Source organism: Penicillium vulpinum (assembly GCF_028829585.1).
Source record: "Penicillium vulpinum strain IBT 29486 chromosome Unknown utg000002l_segment0_segment0, whole genome shotgun sequence".
NCBI lineage: Eukaryota > Fungi > Ascomycota > Eurotiomycetes > Eurotiales > Aspergillaceae > Penicillium > Penicillium vulpinum.
In genome coordinates this window covers 1565678-1589412 of record NW_026643242.1, presented here as the reverse complement: position 1 = coordinate 1589412, position 23735 = coordinate 1565678, and the positions used below count along the sequence as shown (strand labels likewise).

Here is a 23735-nt window from a genome sequence, read left to right as displayed (position 1 = left end):
TTGGCGGAGTTCCGGCCATTCGGGGACTCGGATTCTCAAGTTCCTCAGCGTTACGTCCAATTATTCAAATCAAGTCATACACGATACACGCCAAGCTAAAATGAAGCCCTGAACAGTTAGGTACGCTCTTTCCTTAGATTCTCAAATTTCCTTTCTCGGAGTATGCCATTGAAGAAGATATAGAAATCAACATGTTGAGCCTCGATGAAGGCTTCTATGTACAACAATCCTGGATAAAGTGACAGATAGACAAAGAAAAAGAAAAACAGAAATATCGTAAAGCTTCGTCAAGGGGGGGGGTATATTGCTTGTGAGTAGCAGATGCTAGAAGTATTAGGACCAAATTGGGGTAAATTTTGGATATTGGACATGTCGGATCCCACTATCCAACACCAGGAGCGTTTCCTGTGACGGGGCGTGCCTCCCCATCATCTTGTGCACTTTCCTCTGCGGTACTCGTATTGTTCTCAGGCTCTCTATTCAAGCCAGGGTCTTGTTCCTGATGCCGCTGTGGCAGGGGTTGTGGAAACTGCATTTCCAGAAACCGTCGTCTGCGTCTTCCGGTTCGAACGGCATACAGAAAGTTAAACCCAACCTGAGCGAGGAAGATCACTAGGAATGCACCAATCACAAATCCTTGATGGACATACACTTCATCTTTCTGCTGTTGCTGGCCAATGTCGCGCGTTTGATCACCTTCATTAGATATTTGCGAGCTAATATCAGGGAACGAAGTCCCAGAGCCGCCAAAGGAGACCGAGACCGAGAAAGAAAACGGTGTTAACGAGGTGAATACATTCGGCGATATCGAGGTGAAGACCCCCGATAATGGTCTCAATAATAGAGGGATGATGCAGAAGATGAGGAGAGGGACGGATAGTCATAAGACAGAGAAGAGTGATGAGCGAGTAGACCTGATCGAAAATATCAGAATAGCAATCAACAGGGAGAAAATATGTTGTACCTACCAGTCTCGAGCTTCGAGTTGTCTCGCCCATTTTGCCGAGATCTTCAGTCTCGCTCGAACACTTGTAGCGGCGATTATGGGATATTTCTCTTCTTCGGATATGGGCAAAATGCTTGCAAACCACCATGGGAAGCGGGCTGCGTCTGTGGGGACGGGCCCATATGCTAGCATGACGCGCGGGTGCAACCAAGGGGCCCCAGCTCTGCGCTGATTGTTGATGAACTCTTGTGCCGAAAGGAGTAGCTGTTGAGTTGGCATTGAGCCCAAAGGAGGACCGGATCCATTCTCTTCTAGCAGAGCATTTACACCATGTGTTGAGGTCTCGATCGACTCAAGCCTCTCCTCTTCTGCGAGCGAAATATCATCTACACGCTCTGTTTTGGCAACATAATAGCCATCTAGCATTCCCGAATCAATGATCTTGAACCGCGACACACCTGTAGCCACCACAAGACTGCGGCCATCTGGAAGCAGCTCAAATCGCTCGATCTTCAAAAGCGTTCCGTGTGGCATAAAGGGTGCGTCACCCAGCCGACCTATCTGCACCCGCCCTTGCCGGTTGTACATGACCATGCCGAACTTCCCATTTCCACTTGCAAGAACTCGCCGAATCATAAGTCGGTATCTGGGCTCAAAGATATGGAGGAAAGTCGGCATTGTCGGGAATGCTAGAGTGCATACAAAAAGTGGCAAGTTCTTCTCGTAATCCGGGCCTATCTCATCCTGGGCACTGGTCTCCCGCCTGATTGAGATCTGGTCGGGGAAAAAGAAGTCGATGAGCTGAGCCACAGCCTGATTTATGGGCTCCGACTGTAGATCGTTCGGCATGCCTAGCTTCCGGCGACAAATGGGACACAGATCGGTATGGTCCAAGACCCGCGAGACACATTTTCGGCAGAAAGTGTGGCCACAGGGCGTGGTCATCGGATCCAGAACGAGTGAATAGCAAACCTGACAGTCTAACTCAGCGCGGAGACTGTCTCGCAGTGTCTGGAAGTGAATAATATCCTGCGCTTCTATTATTTCGGCTGGGGTTGTAGAATCTCCATAGATAACCTCACATGCGTCAGACGGGAGCCGGCCTTCCAGTGCCAGGTTATAGATCCCTCCGAGCAACCCATGCCGCTGCAACTGTTCACTTCCGTTTTGATTCTGCCTCTCGGTTTTCCACCGCAGTACTAGTCCGTCATCCTGAGACCAATCTTGAGGCAAGTTGTTTGCCTCTGACCCCAGTATCTCTCCAAAAAGACCAACCAGCTTTCCAAGCAGCACATCAGCGCCACAATCTCCAACACAATGCTCCCCAGCACACGCCTTGTTTCCTTTCCAAAAACATGTAAATTCCTGGTCCCTCCCCTCAGTCACGGGGTAAGTAATACCAGTCCGCGGCCGAAAGGCGGGTAAACATTCCCGACACACCGAATTCCCGCATGGTAGGCGGAGCGGACTTCGCAAGGGGCGGGAGCACTGTTGGCATTGGATCAACTGAATGACGAGATGAGGTAGATATGGCGTATCGCTAGATTTATACTCTTCCGAGCTTAAGACATCTGAGCTCTCCATTACGGTCGGGATTAGTTCAGCGTTGGTCAAGTGAAGCTCGGGGTTGGGGGGGATGCGCTATCTGCACGTGCCCAGATGCGGGTCAACTTTAGATAATGAGGTGATCTCGGGACCATCCATAGTTCCCCTGGTGTCACGGTACATCGTTTAGCCGGTGAGATACTGCTATACTTTTATACCAGCTCAGCCTAAGATTGTCCAGGAAATACAATCATAATTTAGATATTTTTACCTCTCAAATTTACTTTTGCAACACCTTTAATTATTTTCGAACGGATGAAAAGCACAACACCATAACCGAAATGACAACGCTTGGCCCAATTTAGTTAGCATTAAATTAACCGTGTACATACATACCACAAGCTCGTCAAATACATGGTGAATTTAGAGATTTGATTGTTGAAGAAACTAGGTTCTAGATTATGGAATTTACGGCTGCATTGAAGACATATATACCTATCTACTAAACCCACGCGGTCTCAACGTCCCAAGACCCCTCACTCCTACTACCCGCCAACATGCTCTCCGCGCGATGCAAAAACTGACCATAGCCTCGACTACCCACAACACCTCCATCTTCCCGGTCCCAAACTACTTGTCCACGAAGTACAGTGTAGCGCGGCCACTGCTTTACCTTGTGTCCCTCAAATGGAGTGTGGTCAACGTCGTGGTGAAGGATGTCGTTGGTGATAGTCATATCAAGATCCCCTTCGGGGTACCAGATGACGAAGTCGGCATCACTGACCGAGGGGATAAGAGCGCCTTTCTTCGGGTACATGCCATACAATTTGGCCGGGTTGGTCGATGTCAGCTCCACATATCTTTGTATCTTAAGTCGATCGGCCGAAAGGACCAATGGCATTCGGGTCTCGACTCCAGATAATCCATTGGGAACCAGGTGAAATTGCCCATCAGGGTGTTCTGCGGTTACACTCGATCCTTTGCCAGCGGCATCGAAGTTAAACGGGCAGTGGTCGGACGAAAGAATGGTAAATGTCCCGTCCTCGAGACCCGCCCAAATAGCCTCTTGGTCAGATTTGTTGCGCAGCGGTGGACTGCAAACACATTTTGCCCCCTCGAGCCCAGGCAAATCCACGTTTTCGTTGCTGAGAAATAGATATTGAGGACAAGTTTCGGCATAAATTGGAAGCCCGTTTGCCTGGGCTTGTCGAATGTTCTCGACAGCTCGAGGATTAGAAACATGTACGATTAAGATAGGAGTATCAATAAACTCGGAAAGACAGATTGCACGGTAGCTTGCCTCAATTTCGGCGGCAGCGGGGTGAGAAGCAGTAAAGTACCTTGGTGCGTACAAATTGCGCTCATGTAGTTTCTTGGTCATCCACGAAATCACAGAGTCATTCTCGGCATGCACCATAGTTGTGACCTTGTGTAGACGGGATTGGAACAAGACATCCAAAAATTGCTCGTCGTTGAGGCGCAAAGCTTCGTAGGTCATGTATATCTTGACGGAGGAGATACCCAACTTTCGGAAGGCTGGAAACTCTGCAAGCGTGTTTGCGCATGGGTTGGAGATGATAAGATGGAACGAGTAGTCGCTGTAGCACTGTTCATGAGCGCGCTCTTGAGCGCTAGCTAGGGTTGCGAGAACACTCTCTTCATGCTTCCGTTGAGGTGCAAATGCTACAATGGTTGTTGTACCTCCCGCAATCGCGGAGCGGGTGCCTAGGATGTGTCAAATTGATGAACATGTCAATCATCGCCTCTGTACTGACCAGACTCGAAGCCATCTGCAGTGGAGCCGAGTCCAAAGAGAGGCGGCTCCTGAAGGTGAACATGGGCATCGATTCCTCCTGGCTTCAAAGAAAGTCAGCACACGGCCATGGGTTCACTCGTGATAGGGGGAAAAGCCAACCGTAACCAGAGCTCCCTTGGCATCAATGATTTTTTTGGCCTTTGAGCCAGTCAATGATCCTTGTGGGACAATTGAGTGAATCTTCTCGTCTTTGACACTAATGTCGCATTGCACAATTTCTTCAACAGTGGCCAAAGTGCAGTTCAGCACAATAAGATCTAGCTCCAGATTCAATTCGGGCATATTGAAGAGAAATAAGGCAAGAATGTCAAAATGAATCTCGATATTTTTTTGGACTATCAAGCCATTAAGAGGGGCCACTCCAAAACGTCGGCATTGTTATCGAAAAGGCGGGGGCATCGGCGAACAATGATACGCTAATTCGATGCACCTAGTATGTTGTTGGAAATGTTATCCACACATGGATGCTCAGTAGATAAGCTATCTGATGACTACATCAATTGATACCAGGTGGACCTGTGTACATCCATATTCACATGGATCTATATTGTACATCGGATTTCAGGCCGAGATGGCTTTCTCTTTCCATTTTAGTCACCTCTTGCCGTTTTTTGATCCTGCTCCACCAAGTCAATTGAGCTGTTTACCCACTCCCTACAGATTCAACTACTAAACGGCACCGCTTCAATTTCGCAATTTGATAAGGATTCTGATAGAATCCACGATGAGGCTGTGAAATGTTGACTTTGTCGGGCTGGGCCGGAGCCATCAATCCTTATGGCCCTAGCACGGGTTGGATAAGATAAAACGCACTTGTGCTCGGTTCAAGTGCTCATTTTTGTATAAGATTTCAAATACTTAACGATATAAATGAATATGAGACATGAGAGATCCGATCATTTAAAAACTGGCCTCTAAGGGTATACATTGAGAAATCGGCCGCCAAGTGCTGCTTTCCTTGTCGTATTGATTTCTTGAAAACCCCAAATATAGTTGGTTTGAACCGTGGGGAAACGGTGCGAGATCTTCCTCAGTGATCCACGAAGGTTGCCATTCATTCAATCTGAAGATACCATAGTCATGTATACGAGCCTCTTCGGGGATGAGGGCTGCTTGTGACCTGTTTGTCTCATCCGTTGTTATGGCGACTGGTAGGCCGATTAAAACATTGTTGTCGGTAATTTTGTGCGAAGGTGCTACTGTGTTCTCCTGCCTCAGAGCAAGGCTATAGCCCTCTTCCAGTTTCATCAATACTTCTGACAAAAGAGCCACAGGGGCGCATTTGAAAAATCCTTGTATTGGAGGTGATAGTCGCAATAGATCCAAAGCCCTTCGCCGTATGTTTGGGTCCCGACATCTCATCACAGTCATAGCGAGAGGGACACCCACACTCATCTCAAATGTAAATGGTGGTTGGGTGCCATTAGGACCTGCTGAGGCATTGAGAATCAACCTAGACTGCTCGACGATAGTGACAAAGTCTTCAAAATGGAAATCGAAAACGGTTTCCTGTTGCCTTAGGCATCCTGTCACTAGAATCAACGCAGCAGCATGGTATGTAAGCAGGATAGGCTCTGGGTACATGGGGACAGCGGGTGCAGAGCTGTTGCTTTGGCAAATATTGGTGTATTCCCGATGCCATTCAGCGAGACGGGCTTGGAGCGCTTCTTTTTTCGCGGCCATTTCTGGGCTTACAGCGGAATCTGCACCAACTTCCTTGAGGTGTAAGTTTGCCTCACGCTCAAAGAGGATAGCCTCCGCAGCCAGGGCAGAGATAGTGGTCCTTGCGGAATCGACGGATGCAAAGCCAGCACTCATGTTTGTTTCTACAAAGGCAAAAGGTTCCATAGAAAACTGAGCCCCTGAAATGGTCAGGGAACTTGTGCCTAGCCGTAGGAATAATGGAGCAATGCTGCGTTTTAACAGAACAGCCTTACTGGTGGATACTCCTCCATGAGCGATTTGGGCATGGAGGTCAAGCATCAAAATGATACCCTGTCGGTAAAGCTCCAAGGCCTTCTCCATACGTCCTTGGATTGTCTCGACGCAGATAAATAGTGCGCAGCTGATGAGTGCAATGTAAGGATCTGTATTTCCTCGCTGGATCTGCGAGGAAACACCAGATATCGATCGCGAATACCATATCAATGCTTCCTGCTGGGCATGATTAAGCAAATATGCCTCATTTCGGCGACCCCTCAAAAAATGAAAGTCCACACACTGCCTCGGATTTTCGTACAATGCGCTAATTGTAATCACTGCGTCCCACACAACGGGTTCACTGCGGCAGATCTGCGGAACAACTCCCGTCCAGAAATCTACATCTGATCCACCTGCAAGATGTTGAGACACGTGTTGAAAGTAATATTCAAATGCGCGACATTCTCGCCGCGCTGCATTTTGAGACAATGATAGTGCGTGTCTGGGAGCGGAGGTAATCCAAGGCGATGCCTCTCTATCCTCATATTCACATTTCCGTCCTGTGCTAGAGCAGCGAAGGCAACTTGGCTTCTCCTCGCCACATTTGACTCTTCGGATTCTGGGGGCGGTCAGAGCTCAAGGACTCTGAAAACGGCAGCGGAAACATACTTGCAGGTTTTGCACCCGAGTCGAGATTTGACAGCCCCTATACGGCGGCTCATACCTGAAAGCAGATGGGTTCATGAAGACATAGAAGTCTGGATCCTATGCCTGGATGTGGTTAGAGATGTGGAATACTTGGTAGGAGTTTGACCGCCCTCATAAAGCGGCATAACGTGGGCACCCGATCGGGAAAGTGAGGCTAATTAGTGTACGGAGGACCTAACCTACATCTAGTTATAGGAAGGAGCAAACCCATTGGAAACTAAAACTTCATCCTATATATGTACCAGGCATGAGCATGGCCGAGCTCAAACATCCTTATGTATCCCCGCTATATGAGGACCTTCAGGCACTGGTTGCGGCCTCTCCCGTTGGATCGTTGCCCCCCTGTGCGGGACAGAGGATCGCTTGCTTGATCACACGATCTCGATGAGTTCTAAGTGGAGGATCGCCGGTGGTGAGGCTATAGTCAAGATATACCCTGGTGCCGCCCATGGTTTTACTGTGTTTCCCGGTCTGCCTGTGGCAGATGAGGCACATGCGGTGATCCTGGAGTTTATGCAAGAGAGATTGAGCGACTTAACATGATCAATGAAAATTCCAGATGTTCACAAAAGGAAGTTTATATCAACCAGGAAGTTACCCAGTAGCATTATCTTAGCCCTATTAAAGGACGATCAACCATAGAGGTGAGTTGAAGTTGAAAAGTAAAGGGTTCAAGGCCGTATAAACGAGACGAACTATGATGCTCAAAAGGATACCCTGTCTGATCTACGTGCTAATTTCTGAAGGTCAAGATTTTTGTCGGCATCTATTTGAGAATTTTGTACTCCGACATACTGCGTTATGAGGCATCCAAAAAAATTTAGAGTCATAGATTGAACATGCATAAATCGTCGCTCAGAATACAAAAAGCCAAAGACCCAATCAGCCGTCTTGCAGGGTATATTGGCAAGACAGGATAGTTCAAAATGAGAGGAAATGATCAAGGAATTTATTCTGACTGAGAAGTACCTGACGAGTCCGATTCCGAGTCGGAATCTTCATCGAGGACGATTCGTCGCATGACACTCTTGTCGAATAAGTCCAAGGCAAAACGTCGAGCTGGGAGTCTGTAGTGATGACTCTCTAGGATGCATAGAGTCTTGCGGAATAGATGGGTTTGATGGAATCGCTCGGGTTGTTTGGATTTTAGGCTGTGGTTGAAAATTGTGAGAAAATGTGAGAAATCGCAGAATGAAAACAGAGAGCCTTACATGTGAAGATCAGAAGCGGCTCGTTTGGAGAGCACTGTGTTCCCCATATCAACGATCAACTTCAAGATGCGTTGATTGCCGGGATCGGAGTCCGTGGTGGCTTCCTTGAGTTTCTCCTTGGGAGTTCGCTTCAATCTATGATCAAAGCCAGGGAATGAAATCTAGATGGATGAGCATAATGAGACGAAGGTGAAGGGACGGAAGATACTCACCAAGAACAATTTTCGGAAATCAGTAGGGAGACAAAGTCCTAGTGAGTCTCCCTTTTGATCAACACCGGAATCCCAGCCCAAACCCCGCAGGACTTTAAGTCCATGTCGACTGCGAGAGATCAGGCCCAAAACGAAGAAAGCAGTGCCTCGCATGGTGAGAACTCCTGCACTGGTTGCTATCTGCACGATCCGTTGGATGATCTCAGCATCTAAGAATGGTGCGCCAAGCTCCATTGAGCCGACATTACCAACAGCCCAAAGACATCCTTTAGCCTTGAGAAGCATTTCATTATCTTCTTCATCCAGCCTGAAATCACGAATCGTCCAGGCAAATTCATTGAAATGACCCGACTGCTCCAGCAGCTTACACCCCTCGGCAGTTCGAGCAAGTTCTCGATAGAAATGTGGTGGTACCAGCCCAATATCCTGGAGATCTACGAGATCCTCGGGGACAAGGCTGCTACGTCGTGGTTGCTCGACGTAAGCTCGGGAAAGAGCAGCCTCAACAAGACCAACATAGCTATCGTTGCGGCCAAGGAACCAGTCATCCATCTCTTGGGTGATGTAATCAAGACCATCTAGATAGTGATATCCCACAGAAGTCGACAGGAATCGGAGAAGTAGCGGTGCACCAATTTCACCTAGATGATCAAGGGAGGGTCGACATTTGACCACGAACTCGAGATAATCCCGTTGATTGCATGCCTCTTCCAGGATTTTTACCGCAACCTGGCAGACCGTGACCTCGGGATCGTACAACTGGGTGACAAGAAGTTTGACCACCCACTCTGCATTTCCAATCGCCACGTGAGGCGAAAGAATTAGATCTCCAACGGCATATTTGCGCAGGAGTCTCGTCGCAAAGATCCGGATTTCCTTGGAACCAATTGTCAGAGCCTTGGAAAGCATGACCCGGAGGTGACTTGCGCGGCTGTAATCCATATTTCCTAACAAAGTCTGAATGAGGTCATTCCGGTCTTGCAGCTCAATGATGTGGTAAAACATGTTGAGCATATGCCATCGTTCCATCATGAGCAGCCCGTTGACATCGCCACTTAGTGATCCTAGCATTGCGAAGTAGCCTCCACTTAGAGTAGTGGCCATCTGCTCTTTGGAGAAAAGCGGGGACGCAGAAGTTAGCCCACTCATGCGGTCTAGCTGCGCCAGACATTCCGCAACCTGGCGAAGGAATTTGTTCTCAGCCAAATACTTGGTGCCCTCGGGGGTCATAACGAGAGTGCGCATAAGAACACAGCCTGTTCGAACATATCGTTGATTTGCCTTTGAGTTTGAGACCATGGAGAAGCGATACTTGAAAGGCCGGTAAAACCCAATGAGACGTTTCATGAACTTAGAGCCTTTGATTGCCTCGTCCATTCTTTTTGGATTTGTGAGAGGACCCTCCACTAGGCGATGGATAATTTCCCACTTCCACTTGTTAAAGTTGACGGTGTTCAGGACATGAGTCTCCAGGATGGCATTACGGAACTGGGTCTCGTCCATGGAAGGACTCATCTTGTCTTTCCCTTGCTCAACGGGAAGGAGAGAAACCGATAAATCAGTCTCCATGTTGTATCGGCCCTGCCCACTGGGATATCCACCAGAACGAGCCAATGTCCGATTGATACTATCGATTTGGAAGATAGTTGAGGTTGAAAGGTCATGATTCTCAGTTTCAAAGTCGATTGCAGGTGGGATTAGGTGTGGAAGCACTTGAAGCTTTGCGCTGACAGCTTGGGGTAAGGAATGATGGGCGAGCTTGAGAACCTCGGTCAACAGCAGAGTTGCTTTACGTCTGAGAGAGAGATCCGCTTCGTCCTCAATGACGTCGGAGAGAACCTACATTTCGTCAACTATTGCACTAAGCCAGATCTAGGAAAAACAATGCATACCTTTGGGAGCCCTGCCTCGACCAAACCGGCCAATATGAGAGTAGAGAAATGAGCAGTCAGATCAAATTTGTTGCTATTAGTGTCGTTGAAAGCGCGGTTGGCTCTTGATGTTTCAAGATCAGAACGAAGATTCGAGACTCTACCATAAGTTGTGAGTCGTCTGCCCGCGAGGAAAGATGATGACCAGGAGGGGGGTTTTATTCGCAGAGCGTCGAATAATAGCTCCATAATCAAGTCTCGGGCTATGGGATCATTGTAATGAAGCGAATCAAGGAGAGAACGCAACGGTTGTGAGTCATGCCTGGCAAGTATAACCAACCCGGGCCAAGTCTTTAGCATCGCAGAAATTGCCCGCGCTGCAGACTTTAACCGCCCGTTGCGTAGTGTGTCGGATAATGAATCCGTGAAAGGCGTGAGAACGGCTTCAAGTTCGGACCCTTGGAGAAACTTTCGACTGCGAGGAGTGTCCACAACATGCAGGAAACTCGATATCAAAGACTCTGAGGCGCCGAACGTCCCTTCTGCGAGCGCATCATGCAACGCAGCAAATCCACCGGCAGAAGCAACCAGCTCGGGATCTTTGACCAACATCTCAGCCAGGGTCATGATTGAAATGTTCCGAAGACGATCCTCATGATGTTCAGCAACAGCGACGATGGTCCGCGCAACAGCGCGTGATATCTCTCGGACACCATCTTTGACATCCAGGAAGCTTCTCACAAACTTCAATGCCTGTTCCCTCTCAATGCTTGCCTTGGTTTCTTTAACCAGTGACAATATCACGAGCTCATCGGTATGTAGTGTTCGGATGATTTGTAAGGATTTGCGATCGGCGATGGCATAGCGTGTTAGTCGATAACCCGCAGCTACCACCTCTTTACTGTCGCTCAAAAGCATGACCTGGACCCTTAAGCCAAAAACAGGCCATGCGAGGTCATACTTCAATGTGGGATGCCGTTTGAACAATTCAACCAAGCTGTTGGCGCGCTCGACATAGAAATCAGGGGACATGCCCTCTATCTCCAACGCCTGCAACGTTTCCGAGAGGACATAGGTTGGCGACTCCACGTCACCCTCGCCGCCTTCTTCCCCATCGCCATTGACAGATCCAACGGGATCATTGTTTCGAGTTGGTGAGCGCATAGGGCTGGCTCGAAAAATGCTCGAAAGGCGGCTGCTGCGTGGAGGAGTCGAGGCCGGCGCCTGCGCACGTAATATTTCTTCTTCCAGTTTATGCTGCAATTCGACCAGCTTGCGGTTTGATGAGCTCAATTCTGACTCCACCTTGAGACGCTGCTCTTTGGTTTGCTTCGGTGGTTTCGCTAGTAGTGCCTCCAGCATATTCTCTGTTCCGCTCTTGATCTTCAGTTCCCTCGCGATCCTGTCTCGAAGGAAAGCCTGTCGTTGCTCGGTTGTGTGGAAATCTTCCTCGTCAATCGATCTGCTAGCACGTCTGTTATATTGGCCGTCCGCTCGGGGCGTGGCACTGCGTGAAGTCGAACTTTTGAGCTCCGCACTGAAGCTACCTTGTCCACCAATGGATGGTGCCAATGAGGGAGCTAATGAGGGCGCGAATGATCCTCCCCGTCCGCCCATGTTGCTGCTCCCTCCAGACTCGGACCGCCTGTTCCTCCCAATATTGGGGATATTATCCTGCCAGCTCCCATCGGCGGAGCCGCCATCTTGACTGAGCGAAGAGCGTCCATCACCCAGTGCACGATGCTGAGTCGACGCGGAGTATGCTGAGTTGTGCCCGGAAGCCATAGAGCTCCATCTAGCCTTGCTGGCTTCGCTATCATCTATCACAAGTGTTCTAAGTATCGGATGGCTGCATTGAGGTCGCTTGTTTTAGCGGGAGGGTCGAGCGGAGCGGAGCAAGGGCAGTATGGGGAAGCGTAAGGGAGGGGCGCAGTCACAAGTCGCTTGATGATTAAAGGGAGATGCTAGTGGCCATATCCACCTGTCAAATCGGTCATCAACTGTTAACTTGAACACAGCGTTGATCGTCAAACTGCTCTTGTGCCACTACAAGGTACGTACTTGATTCAAGCAGATCTGGAGCTGGCCCTGAGAAACAAACCGCTGACTAAGGATCTTATCGCTCCAGCTTTGCCACTCGTGGACCTGTACCTGGGCACCATGCCACACGTGAAGCGCAATGAGAGTTTTCATTTCTTATTGAATAATGGTGTGATCATTCCAGTGATCTTCATTTAATTTATCATAGAATTCCAAGATCATACATTCTGATAAAACTACTTGGTACTCCGCCCGTTCTTCCCAGTCTTGCTCATACTGATAAAATGCACTCACAGGAATACCGAGGTATTTTATACCGTTACCAGTTCATTAGTTATTGGAGGTAGTCTTCTCCAGAATGGTCTTCATCATCTCATTACCGAGCGTGGCAGCTTCGGGGAAACGGGGCGCGAAGTATTCTGCAATCCGCTCAAATCGGTGACGGTAAGACTCGAAGTCACCGAAAGAAACACAGTCGGACCATGCCTGGTGAAAGTATCGTGTTAGTATAAACTGTCGAATCTAGCATGGCTCGGACAGGCTCCGGGGATATTGTTCAAAACATACCCTAGCAGCAAATGTGAATTCTAAATCATCCGAGCGGAAAGTGTTGTCATCAATCGCGGTGTCTAATGCCTCCTCGAGGAGATCCTCGTTGCGGAACAAGTATTCGGTCACGCCCAACCAGAGACGGAAAAGCTGCAGGGTATTAATATAACCGCAATTTGGTGATATACTCTCCATGACTGGATACATACCGGCGTGGAACAGATCATATGATCATAAGGAACAATGCCGAGTTTCGACCAACAGTCAACAATAGCAAGTAGACTGAGATGGCTGTTCGGCGGCGCCTTCTCGCGCGGCCGATTAGACAGAGAGAACCGATCCAGTACCTCATCCTTCAATAACAAATCTTGTCCTTCAGAGCCAGGTTTGAAAACTGACGCACCTGCAGCCTTCACTCGAAGCTTGAGCTCTTCTCTTTGTCCTCCAATCATCAGTTTGTACAAGTCCGTGACCGACTCGGCGTACTGGCGAATCTGCTGCTTCGCCGCTGGGTTGAGGATGGCGAGCCCGGCATAGACGTGCCATTTGTTCGAGTAGATTCGCAAGGTGATATTGATCTTGACATTCTCGATGCCGCCCACCCATCGTCCATGCTCCCAGGGGAACTGATTGTTGGCCTGCCAAGCGGTTCCCATGCTCAGGAAAGCAGCATGTGTTACAGCCTGTGTATCGGCGGTGATTCGGTCGTGCATCTCACCGGTGAGATAGACATGTTTGGAGCCGAACGAGGAGAGAATGGTTTCAACGAATTTGAGGCTTTCGTCCGAGGCTCTGTGTTGGATGAGGACCTAGATCGCTGCGTTACTAATGCATGTCCGAGATAGTATAGAATTCAGGCTTGAAGTTGACCATACCAGAGGCTGGCCTTGTGTATTCACTTTAGGCCCGTGTAGCGAATGGCAAGATACAATCTCTACATCGGGGGGCAGATGTTTTTCGAATGCGGCGAGCTCCGGGGCCTTGCAGGACGTTTGACCACCGACGATGGCACCAACCTTAGTAGCTTGAATCCGAGTTAGAATGTACTTGGGTTAGAAGCAGACTAGCGGCTTTGGTTGGACACATACATAATCCGTACTGTGCCACGACCTTGTCAATGGCTCCAGCCTCTACACTGTACAGGATGTAATCGCTAATTCTTGACACAAGATGTCCATTGGGAAATATGGTGACTCCATTCTATATATACAATGAGCTTCTTGAGCTATGGGTGGCATAATCCCAGCCGGGGGACGTACTTGAGAAGCGAATTCTTGTTTTAAAGATTCAAAATTCTCAGGTTTATCACATGCGTTTATCCTTGATATCAAAATGCGAAGTTAGTTATGCCAGGTCTAAAGAATTAGTTATTATGAGGCCCGATGCGAATCTAGAAAATCTTTTCACTTGTTAGTTCATGTTTTCACACAGCAAAGTGAAGGTGTATAAAGTGAGATTAAACAGGATCAGACAAAAAAAATTAAGGTAGCGTGGGTGTAACATCACCGACAGCCAGCTGGTTAGCCATCAACCAGAATGGTGTGACAGCGCCAACCAAACCGTACTCGAGCCAAATGCACTCATGTCATCATTCGAGGGGGTGGGCAAAGAAAGAAAGACAGGATAGAAAGCTTACCATTTAAAGCATCTTGGGCCCATGCTGTCGAAGAACGGGGAACGGCCAATTACCTCCATCCTGCATCGCTCAGGCGTTGGGCATACATTTTGCCCATATCGCCCATACCAATGATGCCAATCGAGGCATCTTCTTTGGTGCGACCCATCGAGACAAGCGCGCTTGCAACTTCTGGGGGAAAGGTGTAGCCCTTGAAACTAGTGACACTGATAACCACTAAAGTTTATCTTGATCTGTTTGGAGTAACAACCCGAAAGCTGCTGAAGTCTGGGAAGATCAATATGTTGGAAAGAAATGAGTTAGGCAAACGAAAAACTTAAATACTGCACGGAGCTAATGAGTTCACCGCCCACCGGGCCGACTAGAATCCGAGTATCACATTTCGTAAATGTATGACAGTTGACAGCCTGAGGCATCAAGCTCGCTTGAGGCTATGAACCAATCATATGGCTTGATTTCGCCTAGGGCACACACCCACTTTTTCAACCTCCAAGTGGGATCTGGATCCGACTTTTTCTTCCTTTCTGTATTCCATCCACACTAACCACCAACAACAGTCGCAATGGCCCCCAAGACCAAGGCTCCCGCCGCCGCTAAGGAGAACGTCTCCCTCGGCCCCCTCGCCGGTGATGGTATGTTTGAACGAAATTGGAGTTGAAGAAATTGAGAAACAGTCGATCTGACTATTTACACAGGCAAGCTCGTTTTCGGCGTTGCCCGCATCTTCGCTTCCTTCAACGATACCTTCGTTCACGTTACCGATCTTTCGTGAGTCGCCCTCCAACCACAATTCTCTCGCGTTCGAATCAGCCAATTGGAATTCGAATCGAACACAGTTGGGACGAACACAACACCAAGGATAATGTTGGCTGACGAATTATTGATTACAGTGGTCGCGAAACCATCTGCCGTGTTACCGGTGGTATGAAGGTCAAGGCTGATCGTGACGAGTCCTCCCCCTACGCCGCCATGTTGGCTGCTCAGGACGTCGCTGTCCGCTGCAAGGAGCTCGGCATCAACGCCCTCCACATCAAGATCCGTGCCACTGGTGGTAACGGCACCAAGACCCCCGGTCCCGGTGCCCAGTCTGCTCTCCGTGCTCTTGCCCGTTCCGGCATGCGCATCGGTCGCATTGAGGACGTCACCCCCACCCCCTCCGACTCTACTCGTCGCAAGGGTGGTCGCCGTGGTCGCCGTCTCTGAGCGTATGCGGCTTGGTCTTTCCCTTCCCCTTGCAAGTTATTGCATGGCTGGATTGGAGGCTATTTGCGGGCTTCTCCTGCATCTGTGGATGGAATAAACGCGAGGAACGGCATTGATCGCCTGGTCTTCAATTTTTTTCATACGCTGAAAATTACACACCTGGGTTTTGCTGTTGGATTAGGTAGTGCTAAATCAACAAATTGACCTATATATCCTTGTTATCGTAAGCTCCTGGTGGGGTCAATCGTAAAATGACGGTTATCGCACATCTAGATTGTTGATTTTTCCGCCGCCCTGCAGGAAAGCTCTAAGCACCTACATAGGAAAGTAATCACCCTTCGATCTGTCAGTACTCTGTACACTGAATTGTTAATTCTACTTCTAATAAAGCCTCTTGTTTTTCTACCCACCTCATGCTTTCCCCCCTTTTCTATATCTCTATGCCCTCAGTATTCACCTATTCTGTTCAAAGTATAGTTGCCTGAGTCCTTAGATTCTTCCAGTTTTTTCCCTCGGATTTGGTGCTTATAATGCTGAAGAATTATCATAGCTTAGAAGTTACAAGTAGTGCAATTCTGTGATGTTCTGAGGATGTAACTAGCGAAAATCAAAGTCAGGTTCAGTTATTAAACACCGAAAAAATTGCCTCCCGTTGATAAAAGATAGAGCTGCGTTTATCCGACAGCTCAGATCGCGGGCTTTTCATCCCTCTTCAAAGCTCCCCCATGCACAATGTCCACTCATCAGCCAACCCCAACAATCCTCCTCCCGAATCTTCCTCCAAAAACCCTCGTCGGCATCGATCTCATAACCTTCACATCAACCCCGAACTTCCACGGCATCCGCGACCTTTCCCCAGGATGGCACTTCCTTTACACCGGCGCAACAGAGACACTCTCCCTACGCAGTGGCGCATGGTTCTATATCGGTGACATCAGCATCGCAGGGAAAGGGAGCAGTGACACAGCGCTCGTCGCGCAAGGTCGAAACAAAAATCAAACCCAAAGCGCACCGAGGTCAGAGATCTATATTTGGAAATGGAGTGCGGATACAGAGATATTAGTAGTGCTGGATAGTGATAGCGACTCCGCTCGCCAGGAGAGCATGCGCTACAAGGCGAACCTGGGTTCTGTGTGGCAAGGTGGAGGGTTATTCAAGTATCGCAGCCGGATTGCGCCTTCAATGCTTGTTAAGCCCGTGAGGGAATCAGAACCTGGCGAAAAGAATGAGGAAGACCAACCTGAACAGCCCGAAATCGAAGCTCGCATCCAAACTGAAGACGATGCGCAGACTGAAGAGAGTGGCCGGAGGGATTGGTCTGGTCTGACCGATCGGATCTCACCGAACCTTCTGGGTCGCGTTATTGGAAGTCCGGAGGTTGATGTCGACAGTCATCCGCGGTGGGTGTTGTCCTCTGCTTCAACAGCCAACCGTGACGCGGATCATATCCCAGGCGTTGACTCGCCAGCTGAAGGGCCGGAAACAAGCGAGGAGCCGGAACGCGAGTTCGGATTCATCCCGGTTAATTTGAAGCAGACGTGGAGAGAAGGCGCTGTCGGGCGCGAAAGGACTGAAGCTGCTCAAGATCGATCTTGGGCTCTTGGAGACTTGCTCGATCGGTACGCTGGGGAGGCTTCTGGTGAGAATCAGTTGCTTGGAGAACTACAGTTTACGTTCCTTATGGTGTTGACTATGATGAACTACTCGTGTTTGCAGCAGTGGAAGCGGCTTCTTGAGCTTATTCTTACGTCCCGGACAGCAATCCTGGAAAGGGAGGCTTTCATGAGTGAGGCTCTTCGGATACTCTCGTTGCAGCTGCAGCGATGCGATGATGTTGATGGTGGACTGTTTGAGATTGATGGTGACGAGGGCGGCACATTCTTGCTCAGTCTACTTATGAAGCTGCGTCAGTCAGTCGATGACCTTGTTGGCGATTCTGACTCCAAAGTCAAATTGGAGCTTGACAAGCTTGAAGAATGGGTGAAGGCAGAATTTGACTGGGAACTGCGTCGCGGAACTGTCGTTCGCCACGGTATGCTCCAATTGGAGGACGGCGAGCAGGTCGAAATGGACTGGGATGGCAATGACGAAGACGATGAAACTGGAGAGTATGCTCCGATGATTGTTGAGTGAGATGCAAGATTAGGGCATCGGATTTAGTTCTACCTCTGCGCACTCAGGAAATTTGTAAAATAATGATGATTTCTTTTTGATATCCAGTCTCGGGTGCATTTACTGGCGTCTTGCTACATTTTCCAAATCCATTCATATCCAAATGACAAAAATTGAATTTTTTGAATGAAACAGGCCGATATTCTATGAAAATGCGGTTTAAAATCTATGTACAGTCCAACTCTAGCATCAAAGATACCGATCATGATGCTAAGCTTCATAAGCCCGCCCAAGAGACATCAACCAAACTTGCGGGTCTAAATCTAAAATCATCTATGAGTTTTCTCCATCTATTGTTCCTCATTCTCGATGGTGTAAGCCCATTCATGTTCGACCTTGCCGAACATGATGGCCTCAAGCCACGACTTGATCTGCGCAGCATATCCAGCAGGCTCGCCGTTCACACCCAGGGTGCTGATATCAGTGTCCTCGTTGCGGATCATGGCAACAGGGGTAATGAAGTACTGAGAGATGTGATGTTAGCATATCAACTCCCGATAAAGAAATAGAAAAATTCTCCAACTTACAGCAGTGCCAGAAACAAAGGACTCAACAATGCGGCCCTCCTTGGAAGCCTTCGCAATTTCATCAATGGTCAAAGTGCGCTCCACAGCCTCGAGCGGCGCAAGCTTGCCAACAAAGTTCTGCGACAGACGCTCGCGCACGAGCTCCAGAACACTGCGACGGGTAACACCGGGCAGAATGAGCTGGTTGTCAAGAGGAGCAGTAACAAGCTCCAGCTTGCCTTCGGTGTTGTGCCAGACAATGAAAAAGTTACTGGCGCCAGCCTCGGTAACCTGGCGGTCCTCACCGAACAGCCAGAGGATCTGGTCGAATCCCAGAGCCTGGGCCTTACCGTGGGACTGCAGGGAAGGGCCGTAGTTCGCACCGAGCTTGGCATAGCCGAAGCCGCCGGGCCAGGCACGGATAGAATCTGGGTTAGAGGCATAGAGCTTAAGGCCCTTGCGGGGCTCGGCATTGGGGTCCTTCTTCATTTTGGTGAAGTCGGGCCAAGGGACAGCAATAATGAAAAGGAGGGCTTCCTTGGGCACTTGAACGCCCAGATGAGGACCATTGCCGATAACGGTAGGACGGATGTAGAGGAAAGAACCGGGGTTAGGGAGCCAGCCTGTATATAATTATTAGGGAATAGCTCCGATATATACTGGGATGTAATGATATTGAAACTTACGAGGGCCATCAATCTGCAGCAACTTGGCGACAAGCTTCTTAACCTCATCGTACTTGAATCCGGGCAGCGAGGACCGCTGCGAGCTGGAGTTCAGACGCTCGCCGTTGCAATCAGGGCGGAACAGGCGCAGCTTGCCGTCATATCCGCGGTACACCTTCATTCCCTCGAAACATTCAGTGGCATAGTGCAGGACGGAGGCTGTGGGGGGAATGCTGAGATTTTGGTAGGGCTTGACCTCGGGGGTTTCCCAGCCCTTTTCTGCGGTCCATTTCACGGTGACCATGTGGTCAGTGCAGTGAGAGTGGCTCAATTCCTCTGGGGAGCCGGGCAAGGGCACATCGCGCAGGTTGGTTGAGCGAGTGATATTGAACTTAGAGCCATCCAGCTCAGCAACATTAGGAGCGACAGAACCCATGATGAAATGGTTGTATTATCAAGGTTCTTCTTTCCTTAAATATAAGGGGGGCGAGTCTATGAGTCACAAGACGGTCAACAAATAAGCTTACAGGGGAAAACGAAGAATGCGAGAATGAACCTATATGTACCTTTTTTTTGAAATATGTATTTCACAGAAAATTCCAAATGTTCTTAATTGTTCTTTATAACAAGCGGTTTGCCCCGGGAACGCCCCTCTTAACCATATTCGACCCAAAAAAAAAAGTTTTCAACGCCGAACAGTCCCCGGGGAAATCGCCTCTCTCTATTTGCCACAGAAAATATTTCATGTTGCACACCCTGATACAGCATAGATCTATTGAAAATGCATTGGTTTCTCTGAAATTCTAATCCAAATCCGAGTTGAACTCGCCGTACACTCTACAAAGTACTATAAGCATACTATGACGAGTCAAATATTGACTATCTTCAGGCCCACTTTTAGAATCTCCGAGGCTAACCGCGTCGATATTGATATAATTCAATTTTCCAATGTTTCAAAGAGACCTTCATACTCATTAGTTTGATCTTGCTGGTTCGTGTAACTACAGTGTTGAAGTCTTAGCTCTTCGGTCTGCCCAATTCTTGTATCCGTCACAGTGTCAAGCTTTGATTTGTGTGATGACTAGGTATATACGGAGCATATTACCTTCTACGGAACATACTATTAGTTATCTGCACACCGTTGCCTAGGTGAATCAAAGTAAACTAAGGCATCACCGAACACCCTCACGGTGATGATATCTTTATACACCAATCTACACCAATCATGATAGCTGAATGGTAGCTGAATGGTAGCTGAATGATATTTCCAACTACATCGCAGGACGAACGTGAAAACAATCACCTATCTTGAAACTCGGTCAATTGCCACAATAAATAGAGGGAATGCTATCTAAGTGGGTTCACAAACAATCGGCCATGCAGCTCAATGGTGAGTAGCGTGTATATCTCATAGCATGCTCTAGCTTTCTAGTTCAAAATTGAGACAAAATATTCTACATATTCACTATAGCCATTGTGCCCACCAAGCTGCAGCTGGTCAAATTCTCTAAGCTCTCTAAGGAGCAAAAAATTATTAGTCCCCTTTCTCTTTATGGGCAAGTGGTGAATTCAAAGAGTTCCGGCCTTATTCTAAAGTCCCCGAAAAGCTCCGACCCTAAAGGGCTGATGACATGCCCTGAATTTTCGCTGGGCGGAGAAAATATCCGTGCCACCGTTGGTATTCAATGAAACTAACAGCAAAATATTGGTTATTATCATGTACTGAACAGATGACATCTACAATCACCAAGGTGTCATCCACGGTGTTTTGCTAGCAACATTGCTAGACAAGACTTTTGGGTCATATTGCTCCCTCAATTTCCTAAGCAAATCGGGGTAATGGCAACTATGATCTTCGACTATCGACATCTAGCATTGAAGCATTCCTATCCTGGTATGAAGGTGAAGGTCATTAAAGTGGAAGATCGTAAGGCATGGCAGACTATCATATCCAGACGGTGGAAATTTTTGGCACGGAACACTGGTCGCCGAGGCTCAAGCGATATATATAGAACCAAACCAGGTCTCTGTAGGTTTACAATCTCTGGAATGTGGACTGACTCTTCAGGATATTCTCAAGTGGTAGTATTAGAGTGCAATTTATAGCATTCAGGTTCTCGGCGCGGTGGATAGAAAGGTGTTCTGACCTCAGGAGTACCTAGTTATTATTTCGGGTGTTTTGATGTAGAAGGCTTTGTTTAACGTGTGATTTGACTTGAGATTTAAAAAATTACCATTGTGCCTTGTTGAAGAACTCACAAAGCAATATTAGCATTAACTAAGAATACAACTGGGTCACAAGTGATCCAAACAAGATCAAATGCAAATCGTCGATATATTTCTTCTTTGTGTATTGTATAACTTGAATATACTGACGACAGTGTTGAAGTTGCTAGAAAAGTCTTCGATACCTGCACGTGCAGGCTTTTTTTTAGTTCACCGGAGGTTTCAAAAGACAGCACAGCCCTAGTATCGATAACAAAGAACTAAGAAGAGAGAAGTTCCATACTTCACTCTGTTGAGAATACTATTATAAAACTAGAGGAGGTAGGATTATGAAATGGGTAGTGCATGAAGCAAGAACTACTGACTATACATCTATCTCGAGGTCTATCCATCGCTCTATCCTATAGACACCTCATTTGTTGTGCTTAACCGAGGGGTGCAAATGCCTACTGACCTTTATAACCTCACAGCCAATAGACCCATGGGACATCGACTAAATCATGCCTTGGGGGCTGACTGACCTTTTTTTTCACAGAGGGCAAAGACGAGGAACATGACATGAACCATGGCTACATGAATGAGAGTTTACACCAAGAAGACAAGCAGCCTATAAATTTGGGAGATAAAAAAACCCGTGAGTAATGGTGGTGATATTGTGTTCATTATTCAAGGCGTCTACAACATACTCGTGCATGGCTTCTCTACAGAGTATGTGGTTAACGATAACTATGAAATTAGGTATCTTTTGTAAGACTTACCCATATAACAGGCACGCAAGGGACAATATCCATAACCATGTTCTCAACCCTCCAATCAACCGAAGGAGAAATAGGAATACTAATATATAATGTATGTGTAGTTAGATTATTACAATAAGACTGATTTTAAATATTTAATGTAGAAGTGTAAAAGGCACCTTAGAAAACACCCTGCGTATAGATTGCAGGTAGAATTCAGCTACTTTATCACGTTCAGTAACTTGTCATTTCTTAACTCCATTTACATAACATGTATCGAATTAATTATAACTTTCCTACACAGCTATCTATATACAACAAGGGGGTTGAGAAAAATGGACATTACGTATTTTGTACATTTTGTATGGGAATGCCATACAAAAGACACTTAGTAGTTTCCAACATCGTTGGGTAAGTGGTGTTGGGCGCTCGGACGATTAATATCCAACAAAAAAAAGAATAGTGCATCTGTCAGGAACCTTGATAGGAGCGAGACCGTAGTGATTGGTCGCTGGGTATCACCGACCACGAGGTTTAGGTATGGCATTTGAAGATCACAACGGAGTGATCTACAATATACCAATTTCAAGGATGGCACTGCTGTAAGCACTGAAAGCAAAGGGGAAGGTAAAGATGATGTATTCAGCTACTATCCTGCACCGCTAAGAGGGGGGCACTCGTCAGGTGATATCACCTGACAGTGACATCACGGTGACAACTGCTTTAATATGTGACGTATCTCAAGCCAATTACGCAAACTGGATGCTAACATGTGCATACGCCATAAGCATCCCTGGTATCCGCTGATTAAATACAGAACCGACCAGGTCAAAATCGAGGGGTTTGCCTCAGGAACTAAAGGCCTAAGACCGAGAGGAACGATATCGTGCCAAGCAGGCTACCAACTACCCGGATAGCAAACTGTAAGGATTAGGTATCTTTTGTACATTAACTCCATACAAAAGGTACATAAACACAACATAGCCATAGCCTCGATTTTATCGACTCTCAGACTAGCGTAAGGGAAACGAAAATATAAAAATAGGGGATTGTTAATGGGACCCCCCCCTTGCTAATGGGACCCCCCCCTGCCTGAAAATGCCTGATTTTTCAGTACCGCCTTCCCAATTGGGTGCGACCAGTAATTCTGCCGTATTTTCTGCCGCTTCATTTTATACTGCCATATATTCTGCCACCACCATAGTAATTCTGATTTACATAGTAAAAAATGCACCATTTTAATCAGAAAAAATTGTACAATTCATTCATTTCTGCATTGAACTACTTTACAAATTGATTATGCTAGTCATCAGGTACCTCCCCGTGCGCGTCTTCCTCTACGACCCCGTCCTCGACTACCACTGCCAGCTTCACCACTGCTAGTTTCTCCCTGTCCTCGACCGCGTCCTCGTCCCCGCGGTTGTCCCCGCGGTCGTCCTCGTCCTCGTCCTCGTTCCTGTGATAGTACGTGCTCGAATGCTGATGGTTCTCGCCGGGTAGATCGATCCTGAGTAAGAGGATTAGGTGAAGATCGCTGGGTACTGCTTGGCTGGGTACTGCTTGGCTGGGTGGCGGTTTGCTGGGTAGCTGACTGGCTGATAAAGTTTCTTGCTCCTCGGGGACGTCCTCGTCGTCGAACTTAGAGAGGATCCTGTACAAGAAGGAGGGGATTGATTGGGGGGGGCAGCGCCGACACTATATAAGTGCCATTGTTGATAGAAAAGATCCGGTTCTAAGTGTCGCTCTTCATCATCGTATACCTTGAGGATATA

At 47.8% G+C, this 23735-nt stretch overlaps 9 protein-coding genes across 9 annotated transcripts; 3 read left to right on the top strand and 6 right to left on the bottom strand.

The window, feature by feature from the left end:
- Positions 1–382: 382 nt before the first annotated feature.
- On the bottom strand, positions 383–2530 carry N7479_003675 (uncharacterized protein; the record flags this gene model as incomplete). Its single annotated transcript, XM_057251372.1, has 2 exons — positions 383–716; positions 969–2530. The coding sequence occupies 2 exons, from the start codon at positions 2528–2530 to the stop codon at positions 383–385; spliced, it is 1896 nt and encodes a 631-aa protein (XP_057110697.1).
- Positions 2531–2993: 463 nt separating this feature from the next.
- N7479_003674 (Hydantoinase/dihydropyrimidinase) lies at positions 2994–4589 on the bottom strand (the record flags this gene model as incomplete). The annotated part of the gene is made up of 3 exons (XM_057251371.1): positions 2994–4216; positions 4267–4348; positions 4407–4589. 3 exons carry the CDS (start codon positions 4587–4589, stop codon positions 2994–2996), a joined length of 1488 nt encoding a protein of 495 aa, XP_057110696.1.
- A 618-nt stretch (positions 4590–5207) lies between these two features.
- On the bottom strand, positions 5208–6949 carry N7479_003673 (Zn(II)2Cys6 transcription factor domain-containing protein; the record flags this gene model as incomplete). Its single annotated transcript, XM_057251370.1, has 2 exons — positions 5208–6846; positions 6897–6949. 2 exons carry the CDS (start codon positions 6947–6949, stop codon positions 5208–5210), a joined length of 1692 nt encoding a protein of 563 aa, XP_057110695.1.
- Positions 6950–7884: 935 nt separating this feature from the next.
- Positions 7885–12014, bottom strand: N7479_003672 (putative cytosolic regulator Pianissimo; the record flags this gene model as incomplete). Its single annotated transcript, XM_057251369.1, has 4 exons — positions 7885–8086; positions 8147–8307; positions 8359–10197; positions 10251–12014. 4 exons carry the CDS (start codon positions 12012–12014, stop codon positions 7885–7887), a joined length of 3966 nt encoding a protein of 1321 aa, XP_057110694.1.
- A 585-nt stretch (positions 12015–12599) lies between these two features.
- On the bottom strand, positions 12600–14602 carry N7479_003671 (prephenate dehydrogenase (NADP(+)); the record flags this gene model as incomplete). The annotated part of the gene is made up of 7 exons (XM_057251368.1): positions 12600–12755; positions 12837–12968; positions 13028–13627; positions 13694–13842; positions 13907–14018; positions 14078–14138; positions 14508–14602. The coding sequence occupies 7 exons, from the start codon at positions 14600–14602 to the stop codon at positions 12600–12602; spliced, it is 1305 nt and encodes a 434-aa protein (XP_057110693.1).
- Positions 14603–15016: 414 nt separating this feature from the next.
- Positions 15017–15657, top strand: N7479_003670 (40S ribosomal protein uS11; the record flags this gene model as incomplete). The annotated part of the gene is made up of 3 exons (XM_057251367.1): positions 15017–15086; positions 15150–15222; positions 15345–15657. 3 exons carry the CDS (start codon positions 15017–15019, stop codon positions 15655–15657), a joined length of 456 nt encoding a protein of 151 aa, XP_057110692.1.
- A 732-nt stretch (positions 15658–16389) lies between these two features.
- On the top strand, positions 16390–17790 carry N7479_003669 (AAR2 splicing factor family protein; the record flags this gene model as incomplete). Its single annotated transcript, XM_057251366.1, has 1 exon — positions 16390–17790. One exon carries the CDS (start codon positions 16390–16392, stop codon positions 17788–17790), a length of 1401 nt encoding a protein of 466 aa, XP_057110691.1.
- Positions 17791–18119: 329 nt separating this feature from the next.
- Positions 18120–19436, bottom strand: N7479_003668 (branched-chain amino acid aminotransferase, cytosolic; the record flags this gene model as incomplete). Its single annotated transcript, XM_057251365.1, has 3 exons — positions 18120–18293; positions 18357–18958; positions 19022–19436. 3 exons carry the CDS (start codon positions 19434–19436, stop codon positions 18120–18122), a joined length of 1191 nt encoding a protein of 396 aa, XP_057110690.1.
- A 941-nt stretch (positions 19437–20377) lies between these two features.
- N7479_003667 (uncharacterized protein) lies at positions 20378–20689 on the top strand (the record flags this gene model as incomplete). Its single annotated transcript, XM_057251364.1, has 2 exons — positions 20378–20390; positions 20472–20689. The coding sequence occupies 2 exons, from the start codon at positions 20378–20380 to the stop codon at positions 20687–20689; spliced, it is 231 nt and encodes a 76-aa protein (XP_057110689.1).
- Positions 20690–23735: the final 3046 nt, after the last annotated feature.